We start from the raw sequence: 12536 nt of genomic DNA, 5'->3' as shown, positions 1-12536 counted from the left end.
CTGAACTCTTTTATTAGCTCCAATAGTTTTTTGGTGGATTCTTTAAGGTTTTCTATATATAAGATCATGTCATCTGTGAAGAGAGATAGTTTTACTTCTTCCTCTCCCATAGGAAAGCCATTTTCCCCCCTTCTTGCCTAAGTGCATTGGCTAGCACCTCCAGTACAATGTTAAATAGAGGTGGTGGGATTCCCTGGTAGTGCAGTGGTTAAGAATCCGCCTGCCAATGCAGGGGACATGGGTTCGAGCCCTGGTCCGGGAAGATCCCACATGCCCCAGAGCAACAAAGCCTGTGTGCCACAACTACTGAGCCTGTGCTCTAGAACCCGCAAGCCACAACTACTGAAGCCTGCACGCCTAGAGCCTGTGCTCTGCAACAAGAGAAGCCACCGCAATGAGAAGCCCACACACCAAAACGAAGAGTTGCCCCTGCTCACCATAACTAGAGAAAGCCCGCACACAGCAACAAAGACCCAATGCAGCCAAAAATAAATAATTAATTTAAAAAATAATAAATAGAAGTGGCAAGAGCAGACTTTCTTGCCTTATTCTTGATCTTAGCAAGCTTTGAGAGTTTCAGTCTAAAGTACATAGTTAGCTGTAGGTTTTTCATAGACATCCTTTATCAGTTTGAGGAAGTTTTCTTACATTCTTTATTTGTTTTTATAATAAAATGGTGTTGGATTTTGTCAAATACTTTTTCAGCATCAACAGAGATGATTGTGTGGGTCTTGTCCTTTGTTCTGTTAATGTGATGTCTTACACTGACTGATTTTCACATGTTAAACCACCCTTGCCTTCCTGGGATAATCCCACTTGGTCATGGTGTATAATCCTTTTAATCTGCTGCTGGATTTGGTTTGCTAGTATTTCGTTGAGAATATCTGCATCTATATTCATAGTGAATATTAGTCTGTAGTGTCTGTTTCTTATGATGTCTTCCTTTGGTTTTGGTATGAGAGTAATACTGGCGTCACAGAATAAGTTAGGAAGAATTACTTCCTCTTCTATTTCTTTGAAGAGTTTGAGAAGGACTGGTGTTAATTCTTTAAGAGTTTGGTAGAATTCAGTGGTGAAGCAACCTAGTCCTGAGCTTTCTTTGTTTGGAATTTTTAAAATTACTGATTTAATCTCTTCATTTGTTATAGGTCTATTCAGATTTTCCTTTTCTTCTTGAATCAGTTTTGGTAGTTTGTGCATTTCTGGGAGTTTGGCCATTTCATCCAAGTTAGCCAATTTGGCATACAATTGGTCATAGTATTCTATTATAGTATTTTTAATTTCTTTAAGGTCAGTAGTAATGTTCCCAGTTTCATTCTTGATTTTAAGTAAGCTGAGTTTCTCTCTTTTTTAATTGGTCAGTCTAGCTTAAAGTCTGTCAAGTTTGTTGATCTTTTTAAAAATACCCAACCTTTAGTTTCATTGATTCTATTGTTTTTCTATTCTCTGTTTTGTTTATATCACTCTAATCTTTATTACTCCCTCCCTTCTGCTTGGAGTTTAGTTGGCTCTTCATTTCTAGTTCCTTAAGGTATAAAGTTAAGTTTTTGATTTGAGATCTTTCTTCTTTATTAATGAAGGTATTTACAGCTATAAATTTTCCTCTGATCACTCACAGCTTTTGCTGTATTCCATAATTTTTTGGTATGTTATGTCTTCATTTTCACTCATTCCAAAGTATTTTTCTAATTTATCTTGTGATTTCTTCTTTGGCTCATTGGTTGTTTAAGAATTGGTTGTTTGGGCTTCCCTGGTGGCGCAGTGGTTGAGAGTCCACCTGTCGATGCAGGGGACACGGGTTCGTGCCCCGGTCCAGGAAGATTCCACATGCCGCGGAGTGGCTGGGCCCATGAGCCATGGCCGCTAAGCCTGCGCATCTGGAGCCTGTGCTCCACAACGGGAGAGGCCACAACAGTGAGAGGCCCACGTACCGCAAAAAAAAAAAAAAAAAGAGTTGGTTGTTTAATTTCCACATATTCCAATATTGTGAAATTCGAGATTTCCTTCTGTTATTGACTTCTAATTTCATTCCACTGTAGTGAGGGTGGATAGTTTGTATGATTTCAATCATTTTAAGTTTATTGACAATTGTTTATATCCTAATTATGATGTATCCTGGAGAATGTTCCATGTACACTTGGGATGTTGTTTGGTAGAGTGTTATATAGATGTGTTAGGTCCAGTTGCTTTATAGTGTTGTTCAAATCTTCTATTTCCTTGTGTATCTTTTGTCTAGTTATTCTATCCAATATTGAAAATAAGGTGTTGATGTCTCCAACTATTATTGTTGAATTCTTTATTTCTCCCTTCAAGTCTGTCAGTTTTTGCTTCATAAGTTTTGTTATTAGACATATATAAGTTTATAACTGTTATATCTCCTTGATGAATTGAACCTCTTTTATCATTATATAATGTCATTCTTTGTCTTGTAAAAACTTTTTGTCTTAAAGTCTATTTTGTCTGATACCAGTTTAGCCACTCCAGCTCTCTTTGATTACTATTTGCATGGAATACTTTTTTACACACTTTTACTTTGTACTTCTTTGTGTCTTTGTATCTAAAGAATCTCTTGTAGACAGCATATAGTTGGACTACCTTTTTTTCCTATTTATTCTGCTAATCAATGCCTTTTAATTGAAGAGTTTAATCTATTTACCTGTTTAAGTACTTAGTGATAAGGAAGGAATTGTTTCTGACATTTTCCTATTTGTTTTCTATATGTCCTTTTTTTTTTTGCTCTCAATTCCTGCATTATTGTCTTCTTTTGCATTAGATACATATCTTCTAGTATACCATTTTGATTCCCTTATTACTTATCACATTCTTTTTGTTATTTCTTAGTGGTTAACAGTTAACAATTACATTTAACATCTTAACTTATAACAATCTAGTATGAATTAATACTAATTTAGTTTCAATAGTATACAAAACTTTGCCCCTATATAGCTCTTCCCCCTACTGCTTATGTTGTTATGGTCACAAACTGCAACTTTATAAACTGTATGTCCATCAACATAGATTTATAGTGACTGTTTTACATAGCTGTCTTTTAAATCAATATAGATAAAAAGAACTGCAAACGCCCCCAAAATTAATATTGACTTTTTAATTTGCCTATGTAGTTACTTTTACTGGCATTCTTTATTGTTTTGTGTGGAGTCAAGACTGTCTAGTATCCTTTTATTTCAGCCTGAAGGACTCCTTGCAGCATTTCTTGTAGGACAAGTCTACTAGCACTGAACTCTGTTTTTGTTTATCTGGGAATGTCTTAATTTCTCCATTTATTTTGAAGGACAGGGTTGCTGGGCATAGAATCCTAAGCTGACAGTTTTGTTTTGTTTTGTTTTTCTGAACTTTGACTATGTTACCCCACTGCCTTACATGGTTTCTGATGAGAAAGCAGCTCTTAATCTTTTTCAGGATCACTTATATGTGATGAGTTGCTTCTCTCTTGCTGCTTTCAGGCATCTCTCCTTATCTTTGGCTTTCAAAAGCTTGATTATAATGTGTCTCATTGTGGATGTCTTTTGATATTGTCATACTTGGGGTACATTGAGCTTCCTGGATGTGTAGATCCATATCTTTCATCAAATTTGGGATCTTTTCAGCCATTATTTCTTTAAATGGTCTTTTTGCCCCTTTTGCTCTCTCCCCTCTCTTTCTGGGACTCCATTATGCACAGGTAAGTATGTTTAACAGCGTCCCACAGGTTTCTTAGGCTCTGTTCACTTTCCTTCATTCTTTTATTTTTTACCTAAATCAAGTTTGCTGATTCCTTCTTCTGCCTGTTCATATCTGCTGCTGAACCTCTACAGGAAATTTTAAATTTCAGTTATACTTTTTAACTCTAGAATTTCTATTTAGTTCTTTTTTATTATTTCTACCTCTTTACTGACATTCTCTAATGGTGAGACATAATTTTCATGGTTTCCTTTAGTTCTTTATACATGGTTTCCTTTACCTCTTTGAGCATATTTTAAATAGTTGATTTAAAGTTTTTGTCTAGAAAGTCCAAAGTCTGGGCTTCCTCAAGGACAGTTTTTATTCATTTTCTTCTTTTCTCTGTGTAGGGCATATTTTGCTTCTTTGCATGTCTTATAATTTTTTTGTTGAAAACTGGAAATTTTAAATATTATAATCTAGCAACTCCAGAAATCAGATTTCCCCTCCTCTCCAGAGATTACTGTTGCTGCTTACAGTTGTGACTTTTCTGAACTGATTTTGTAAAGTTTGTATTCTGTCATGAGTGACCAGTGAAGTGTCTGCTCCTTTAGCTTAATGGTTAGTCAGTGATTTGACAGAGATTACCCTAAACACCTGAAACCAAAAACAAAACAAAAAGCAAGTCTTTGCAGATAGGGTCTGTGTGTGTATTGGGGCATACCTTCAACATTCAGTCAGGCAGTTTACAACTCTGCCTTAGCTTTCACTTTGTTTGTGCAGAACCTGAAAGTCAGACACACATGAGAGCTTAGGGTCTTCTCAAATCTTTTCTGAGCAGGTGCCCAACTTTGGGCATGTGTGGAGCCTCTGAGATTCCCAGGAATATGTGGAAGCTTTTAAAAGAGTTTATTTCCCAAAGTTTCTCATTCCCCAGCCTTTCTTCCCAAGCTTTCTAGTTTGTCTCGTTTGCCCTAGTTGTTATCCCTTGATCCTGGCAGCACTGGCTAATACATTTGCCTTTAAATATTTTCAACAATGCCCCCACAGTGTAGCTGTGTCAGTGCTGGGAGAGTTTCGAATTAACCAAAATATAGGCAAGCCCTTTGAGCTGGTTCTTCAGAGAGTAACCAGATGGGTCAAAGTAAACAACCATAATTCTTTGAGAAAAAGGTCCGTTCTGCTTCCTTTGATAGTAGGAATTATACCCAGAAGGCAGACTGTTGTCTTCAAGGCTGCCACTGACCTAGGGAGTGGAGGATGGGGTCAGTGTTAAGTTAAAACACCACAAAGCTCTCTTACAGAAATTCAGCTATTTTTTTAAACTGATTAAGCATTCTCCAGGTTGCAATAAACTCTGATTAGCTTTCAGAGTTTCAATAAAATTCATTCACTGCTTGTTGAGTTCCCTACACTGCCAGTTTTGTTCCACCTTGGGTAAGTCTTCTTAATAAGGATTAGTATATCTGTGGTAGGGGAGTAAGAAGGGGTACAGGGACAATGCTAAGTTCACATTATTCAGGAGGCATTCCTTGATTAATCCCAACTGGAGCCATATTTTTACTCTTGGCACTTATTTAATATTAGATTAATACTTATTGATCTGTCCCATTTAAATATTAAGTTCACTTATTTTTATTTTTTTAAAATTTATTTAATTAATTTATTATTTTTGGCGGCCTTTGGTCTTCGTTGCTGCACGCGGGCTTTCTCTAGTTGTGGTGAGCGGGGGCTACTCTTCGTTGCGGTGTGTGGGCTTATCATTGCAGTGGCTTCTCTTGTTGAAGAGCACAGGCTCTAGTAGTTGTGGCACGCAGGCTTCAGTAGTTGTGGCTCGCGGGCTCTAAAGCACAGGCTCAGTAGTTGTGGTACACGGGCTTAGTTGCTCCACGGCATGTGGGATCTTCCCAGACCAGGGTTCAAACCTCTGTTCCCTGCACTGGCAGGCAGATTCTTAACCACTGAGCCTCCAGGGAAGCCCCTAAGTTCACTTATGATTCTACATTTTGTTTTTTCAAAATATAAAGTTGATAAAAGGAGCTATAAAAAAATAAAGCTGCTATATGGCTTCCCTGGTGGCGCAGTGGTTGAGAGTCTGCCTGCCGATACAGGGGACACGGGTTCATGCCCCGGTCCGGGAAGATCCCACATGCCACGGAGTGGCTAGGCCCGTGAGCCATGGCCGCTGAGCCTGCGCATCCGGAGCCTGTGCTCCACAACGGGAGAGGCCACAATGGTGAGAGGCCCGCGTATCGCAAAAAATAAATAAATAAATAAAATAAAGCTGCTAACATTAAAAAAAATTAAATTAAAGCCATGTTTTACTTATTTTGAATTCCCTTCCCATGCCTCCAATCCTACTAGCAACTACAGTTCTCAGGACTGAATGAATGCTTTAAATAAATGACTTAAATGAAAAACAAAATTAAAACAGGTGGCTTAAGTATTTTAGTACTCTTTAATTATCAAGTATTATCACCAATCAGATCAGCATTCTCCTTTTTATAAAGTATTTCTAGCATAATTTCTATTCAAAAGCATAGATAAGTTTACAATTTCAGAAGCAAAATACAAATGTCAATGAACACTGCAAATTTTGTCTTTAGTATGCAAAAAGAGAAAGGGGACTATTAATGACTCCAAGTATCTTAGGAACAGAAAAAAGGAAACAAAATCACTTGCCTGGGTTTCCTTCAAAACAAACTTATTTTCCATATATTTCAAACTTACTCATTGTTTAATTCTAAAGCTTGATAGGCTGCTTTGATTCGAGCTGGAGGATTTCTTTCCCTCCATGCCTTCTGCATAACTGTAGGAAAAACATTTCAAAAAGTAGATGATATGGTAAACATAAAGTATCTCATGCAAAACGTATGAAGAATGAGTTAGAAGAGTAAACAAAGATTTAAATAACATGTTCTTAAACATAAGAAATAAGAAATTGGGGTGATGGCTCACATTAACCTCATGAGAAATTTACATTAAATTTGGAAGCTTCACATAAAGTGGAAATTAAAATATTATTTCTCTGATTTATATGAATAATAACATAGATGGTACTTAATCAAGTTAATTACATCATTATACATGAACATTTATATATCTAAATGCATATTAAAATTGATATCAGATTATAATCTATGAAATATTCTAGTTCCTTTATCCTCTTGAAAAGCTTCTATGGAACTGTTAAAAATATACCAAAAAACTTAAAAAACACAGTATTTTTTTAATCAATGATTCAATCCATGAAGAATGTTTGAATTTGCATTTTGTATAAAAAGGGGGTTAAAAAGGAATTAACTTAGACTATTGTATATTTATGGAAAATGTCAGTCTCTACTAAGAGTCAAGAAAAGCCTGAATTAGGATATCTCTGGAATAACAATATTAGTTTTGCTGTCATTTACTGCACTAAAATTAAAATTTCACACTAAGCGAAGTTTCTTAAAAATTAACAAACAGGGACTTCCCTGGTGGTCCAGTGGTTAAGAATCCACCTTCCAATGCAGTGGATGCAGGTTTGACCCCTGGCCAGGGAAATAAGATCCCACATGCCGCACGGCAACTAAGCCCGTGCGCCGCAACTACTGAGCCCACGTGTTCTGGAGCCCACACGCTACAACTAGAGAACCCGCACACTCTGGAACCTGAGCACCACAACTAGAGAGAAGCCTGTGTGCCGCAACAAAGATCCCATGTGCCGCAACTAAGACCCGACCTGACGCAGCCAAATAAATAAAATTTTTTAAAAAAACTAAACAAAGTAGATCCATGAAACTATCTGGCCTATTTCAAGTTTGATAAGAAAAACAGAGAATCTATGAATGTTGCTTTTGGAACAAAACCTACAACTGTCCAGAAAGAATAATGTGGAAAATGTTTGAGTTTTCCTTTGGAAACAAAATATTAGTCTTGGCTTAGAAAAGGAGACAATATATTCTACTTGGGTAACAAAAATACATTTCTCACATCAAACATGTCACCAGCTAGCTGACAGCTAATGCTTCCTGAACTTGACAAATTGATGCAAGTCAGCACCCATTTGATAATAACCAGGTAAAGAATAACATTTTGCTTAAACATTAAAATATTACATAAAAATCAAGTATAATATTTGACTTGCCATTTTTGATGATGAGGCTCTCTTCTATAAGTTACAGGATATTTTCAGGTTAAATTTTGACACTGAATCTTTATTAACAGTTTAAATGGTTATTTGGTACTCTAGGATATTAAGTAATACAGTAATTTATTTAACCAGTTCTCTTTTGATGGATAATTAATTTTTTGCTAATATAGAAATATTGTGATAACCATCTTTCAACATCTATCTTTGCAAACCTGACCAAAGAATGGGTGGTTTTTATTTATTTATTTATCTATCTATCTATATATTTATTTATTTATTTAGTGGGATGTGGGCCTCTCACTGTTGTGGCCTCTCCCGTTGCAGAGCACAGGCTCCAGATGCGCAGGCTCAGAGGCCATGGCTCACGGGCCCAGCTGCTCCGTGGCATGTGGGATCCTCCTGGACCGGGGCACGAACCCGTGTCCCCTGCATCGGCAGGTGGACTCTCAACCACTGCACCACCAGGGAAGCCCTGTATGCATCTTTTAAAAGATTTTGGATATATATATCCAAACTCCTCTCAATGAGACTGTATTAATTTACATTTTTTCAGGCAGTGCAGGAGAGTGACTATTTCCTCACTCCCTTAACAACACTGAGTAGTATCAATCTTTGCTAATTTAAAACATGAAAACATCTCATTTGCATTGGCATTTCTTCTATTTCTAGTAAGGTCATCTAATCCACCATTAAGCATTTTTTCTTATTCTCATGTTTTCAAATGCTCTATCCAGCCTTATTATTCCTCACAACCAATGCATTTCTAAGCCAATGAGGAAAGGGGAAATAAAGTAGAGGAAGGAATATACTTCCTTCTAAAACAAGGTTTAGGAATAATTTAAAGCAATATGCTCATTTAGTATTCAACTGTCCTCTTTAAGAATACTCGATATGCTTAAAAAATAACACAAGCAGTTTAACAATTCAATCAAAAATTTATCTATTTTTCAAGTTAAACACTATTCTAATAGGCTAACCAGCAGAAGAGACTACCATTCAACCCAAGACCATGGGTCACAAATATAAATGCCTTGAGACCAGGCAGAAAACATAAATGACTGAACTAAAAGCACATGCACTGTCTAAGAGAGTCACAGCTCAGGTCTAACTAATTACTGCCAAGTGGAAATGCAGGTCCATATTTCCCAACTTAAAATTGTAAATCTGGAGTTTAATGTTAAATCTCCTGATTTTTTTAAATGTTGAAAAAAAACACCAAAAACATAAAAGCAAATTAACCAAAAAAACACTGCTGGCTGGCCCTGAGAATATGTTTGTTCACTGTCCTAAATAAACAAATCAATAGAATAACAACAAAAATCTACTAACTTAGGGCTTCCCTGGTGGTTCAGTGGTTAAGAATCCGCCTGCCAATGCAGGGGACAGGGGTTCGAGACCTGCTCCGGGAAGATCCCACACACCGTGAGGCCTGTGCACCACAACTACTGAGCCTGTGCTCTAGAGCCTGCGAGCCACAACTACTGAAGCCCGAGCGCCTAGAACCTGTGCTCTGCAACAACAGAAGCCACCGCAACGAGAAGCCCACGCACCACAATGAAGAGTAGCCCCAGCTTTCCTCAACTAGAGAAAAACCTGCACGCAGCAATGAAGACCCAGCGCAGCCAAAAATAAAGAAAATAAAATAAATACATTTATTAAAAAAAATCTACTAATTTAGTAATTACTGATGACAAGAGTCAAGAGAAATTTGTCACATCACACGTATAGGCACGTTTGTCTTTTTTTAATATAAAACTATAGACATAAATCATTATCTTTATGTGAATATCTGAAAAGATCAATATGGAACCAACAGTCCATTTCTGGATTATCATTTGTGGATAAGGTTTAGTTCAGTCTTTAACTGGGATTATGCATACCTCTAGAAGTACTACATGAAACTTTGCAAGGACCAAAATGGGACACACCGTTTTAAGAGAATCAATTTCTAAAGCTTCAGCTATATATGACTCTTTCCTATAACTGATCTACCTGAAGAATGTTCACCTGATTGGTCTGTCATGCTGGTTTTCCTTTCCTAGCCAACATATGCTCCCCGACTCAGTGCGTCCCCTAAAGATATATTACCTTTTCCTGCTTTACAAAAGAAAAGCTTACTTTTCACCCATCCTGAACCTTTCCAAGGTAAGTTGCCCTACAGTGTAAAGATCTCCATGTGCCTCAAGGGACAATTCAAAGTTTGGGTTTGGGAGGAACCATTTTTAATCAAGGAACCTATAATAGGGATTTGTGCCATTTACTTACTTAACAGTGAAGCTCAGCATTAGAAATAGAGTATTCTGGCCCCTGGAATTTCTGAATTCAAGTATATTGTAGAGTGGGGAGGGAGTGATAATTTTTATCAGTTCCATTTATCAGCACCCTTTCACTCCCCTTACTATCAAAGCATGCATTGCTCCTAAGGGAAGGTATCCTCATAATAAGGCAAATAAAGCATTAGTAAGGGATAATAAAGGCAGTGGAATCTTGTTTCGGCCAAGTGATAAGCTCACGGCAAGGCTTTAAGACTTATCTATCTTTCTGTCTTAGAATCTGAATTCAGAAGAGAGATGGTTGTCATAGGGATGCATGTTAACATGTTTATTTGAATTAAAAAATGAAGTCAGACTTCTCTGTCAGAAAGTAAGTCTGATTTAGTTGACAGGAAGGACAATGAGAACTCACCCAGCCAATTAAGTTATATGGAGGACTCTTTCCAAAGTTGGAAGAGCCAAATATGTAGCTCGAAGGATTTGACAAAAATATAAAGTACATGATTCCATTTATAACTTTATGATCAAAAGAAACTTAAATTTAAAAAAAATTATACAAAAACTTTATTGTGGAAAAGTATTTAAGTGTGATTAAAAAACTCTCAAATATAAAATAATTATATTATAATAAAATCATACAGAGGTGTGGAATAGATATGAGTTCAACAAGAAAAAGTACTTATATAAAATTTACTACTGTTAGAGTATTTGTTCATGTACTTTTCAATGGATCATGGTGGATATCAAGTCATTAGATTCCTTGAAATACATTCAAATATAGAGTATTTTAGTGTTATTTTTAAATGTCTATATTTATAATATGTTAAAAATTACATTCTTTGCAATTATTTAACCTTATGATGTCAAGTTAAAAATGTGTGAAGGGATACATAGTTTTTCAAAATTCTTTTAGGAGCTATGTGAACAAAAATGTTTTAAGACCACAGCTTTAGTGGATAGCCACGGTTGCTACTTGAAAAGCCTGCCAAGGTTTGCAATTCTGCCCATGAGAGGGAGGTGAAGCCTTAATATCCACAGTCACCTCAGTCCTCATAGTTAACGTACAATACTGATTTTCCACTGCTGTTATTTCCTTAACATTATACTTTTGCCATTAATGTAAACATTAAGCACATAAACATACAGCAATTCCTTTTTCTCTGATTTGCAATTAAACCATTTTATGTAACCATACCAAAGATCCTTGGGTTTCCTGCTACTACAGATGCTGAATATATTTAATACAGCAGAGATATAGCACAATGAACTCACTTCAATGTTGGAAAACTGGCTGTTTTTCAGACCGTAACTGTTGGTGATTTTCTTCTGCCTATCAATGTGATGAGTAGAAGCAGTAATAGTATAGTGGTTAAGAGCTAAACTTGAGCTTGAAACCCAGCTTTTTCATTTATTAGCTAGGTGATTTAGGAAATGTTACTTGTCTCCCCTTTGCCTCAGTTCCTTTACATTTAAAATGTGGCTGATAATAGTACCTATATCATGAAGTGATTGGGAAGATTAAATTAGTATCTTTATATAAATTGCTTAGAACAGTGCTTGGCGCATAATAAGTGTTATACAAGTGTTAGCTATTATTACTGAAATTGCTTAAGACATCTGTGACACCAAGGCTATTCATTCATTCATACTTCCATCAAAGAATAAATATTAATATTTACAGTATATCAGGCAGTGTTCTAGATGATAAGAATTCAAAGATGACAAGTATAGTCCCTAATTTCCACAGTTTCACACATTATTAGGGAGGACAAACATTAAAACAACATGATAAACTAACAAATAAGTGTTTACAGTTGAATAAGTTAACTAAAATTATTATAAAAGTGAGGTTTTGACTAAGTACTGTAGAACTGCAGAGATCAGGGAAGGCTTCCCAGAGAATGAGACTTTTAATTTTGAAGGATAAAAGTAGAAGCATAGATAAGGTGGGAGAAGGCAGTCAAAATAGTTGTGATAAAGATCCCTGTCTTTAAGCCAAACATTTAAGAGTTTCTATACTCACTTCTACAGAGAAGATTAGAGAGAACTAAACATAGACATTTCTATGATCTTCCACCACTTTATATGCATCTCTGACTTATGACTGGAATAAAATATACCCCATTTTTCTCTACATGCTGTGCCCCAATGTTTAACTTTGCCTTATTTTTTTTTTTAATGTGTAATTATAGGTGTTAACTTCCCCAACCAAAACTGGGTACACTGTTCTCTGTATAAGCAATTGCTGTATTCGATCTGAAAGGTTTTCTAAGTAATAAAAGAAGCAATTTAATTAATTTTTGTAAAATACTTTAAATTCTATAAAGAATTTAAATTTCATCTTATAAAAGACAAAAAAGTACGATAACCTAGTTTACAATCATAATTAGTTTCAATTTAATCTGGGTTTCTTATCAATGATGCAAACTCCAAGCCAAATAACTTTGTATAATAAATAATTCTAAAAAACT

General features: G+C 36.0%; 1 protein-coding gene across 12 annotated transcripts in view; it reads right to left on the bottom strand.

The window, feature by feature from the left end:
• The window catches only part of ST7L (suppression of tumorigenicity 7 like), a 151074-nt gene that overhangs the window by 123920 nt on the left and 14618 nt on the right, over nt 1–12536 (bottom strand). For 11 of the 12 annotated variants that reach the window (XR_009538839.1, XM_060139334.1, XM_060139329.1 and 8 more), the window contains exon 6: nt 6391–6469. The exons of the other annotated variant lie outside the window; for it this stretch is intronic. Coding sequence is in view for 10 of the 11 variants with exons in the window: in XM_060139334.1 (XP_059995317.1) it covers nt 6391–6469 (79 nt within the window). In the remaining variant the exon portion in view is untranslated. The remainder of the gene's footprint in view (nt 1–6390; nt 6470–12536) is intronic. 12 annotated transcript variants of the gene reach the window in all.

Source organism: Lagenorhynchus albirostris, chromosome 2 (genome assembly GCF_949774975.1).
Source record: "Lagenorhynchus albirostris chromosome 2, mLagAlb1.1, whole genome shotgun sequence".
NCBI classification, from domain to species: Eukaryota; Metazoa; Chordata; class Mammalia; order Artiodactyla; family Delphinidae; genus Lagenorhynchus; species Lagenorhynchus albirostris.
Note: the sequence above shows the minus strand (reverse complement) of the source record. Positions and strands in the feature narration are given on the sequence as shown.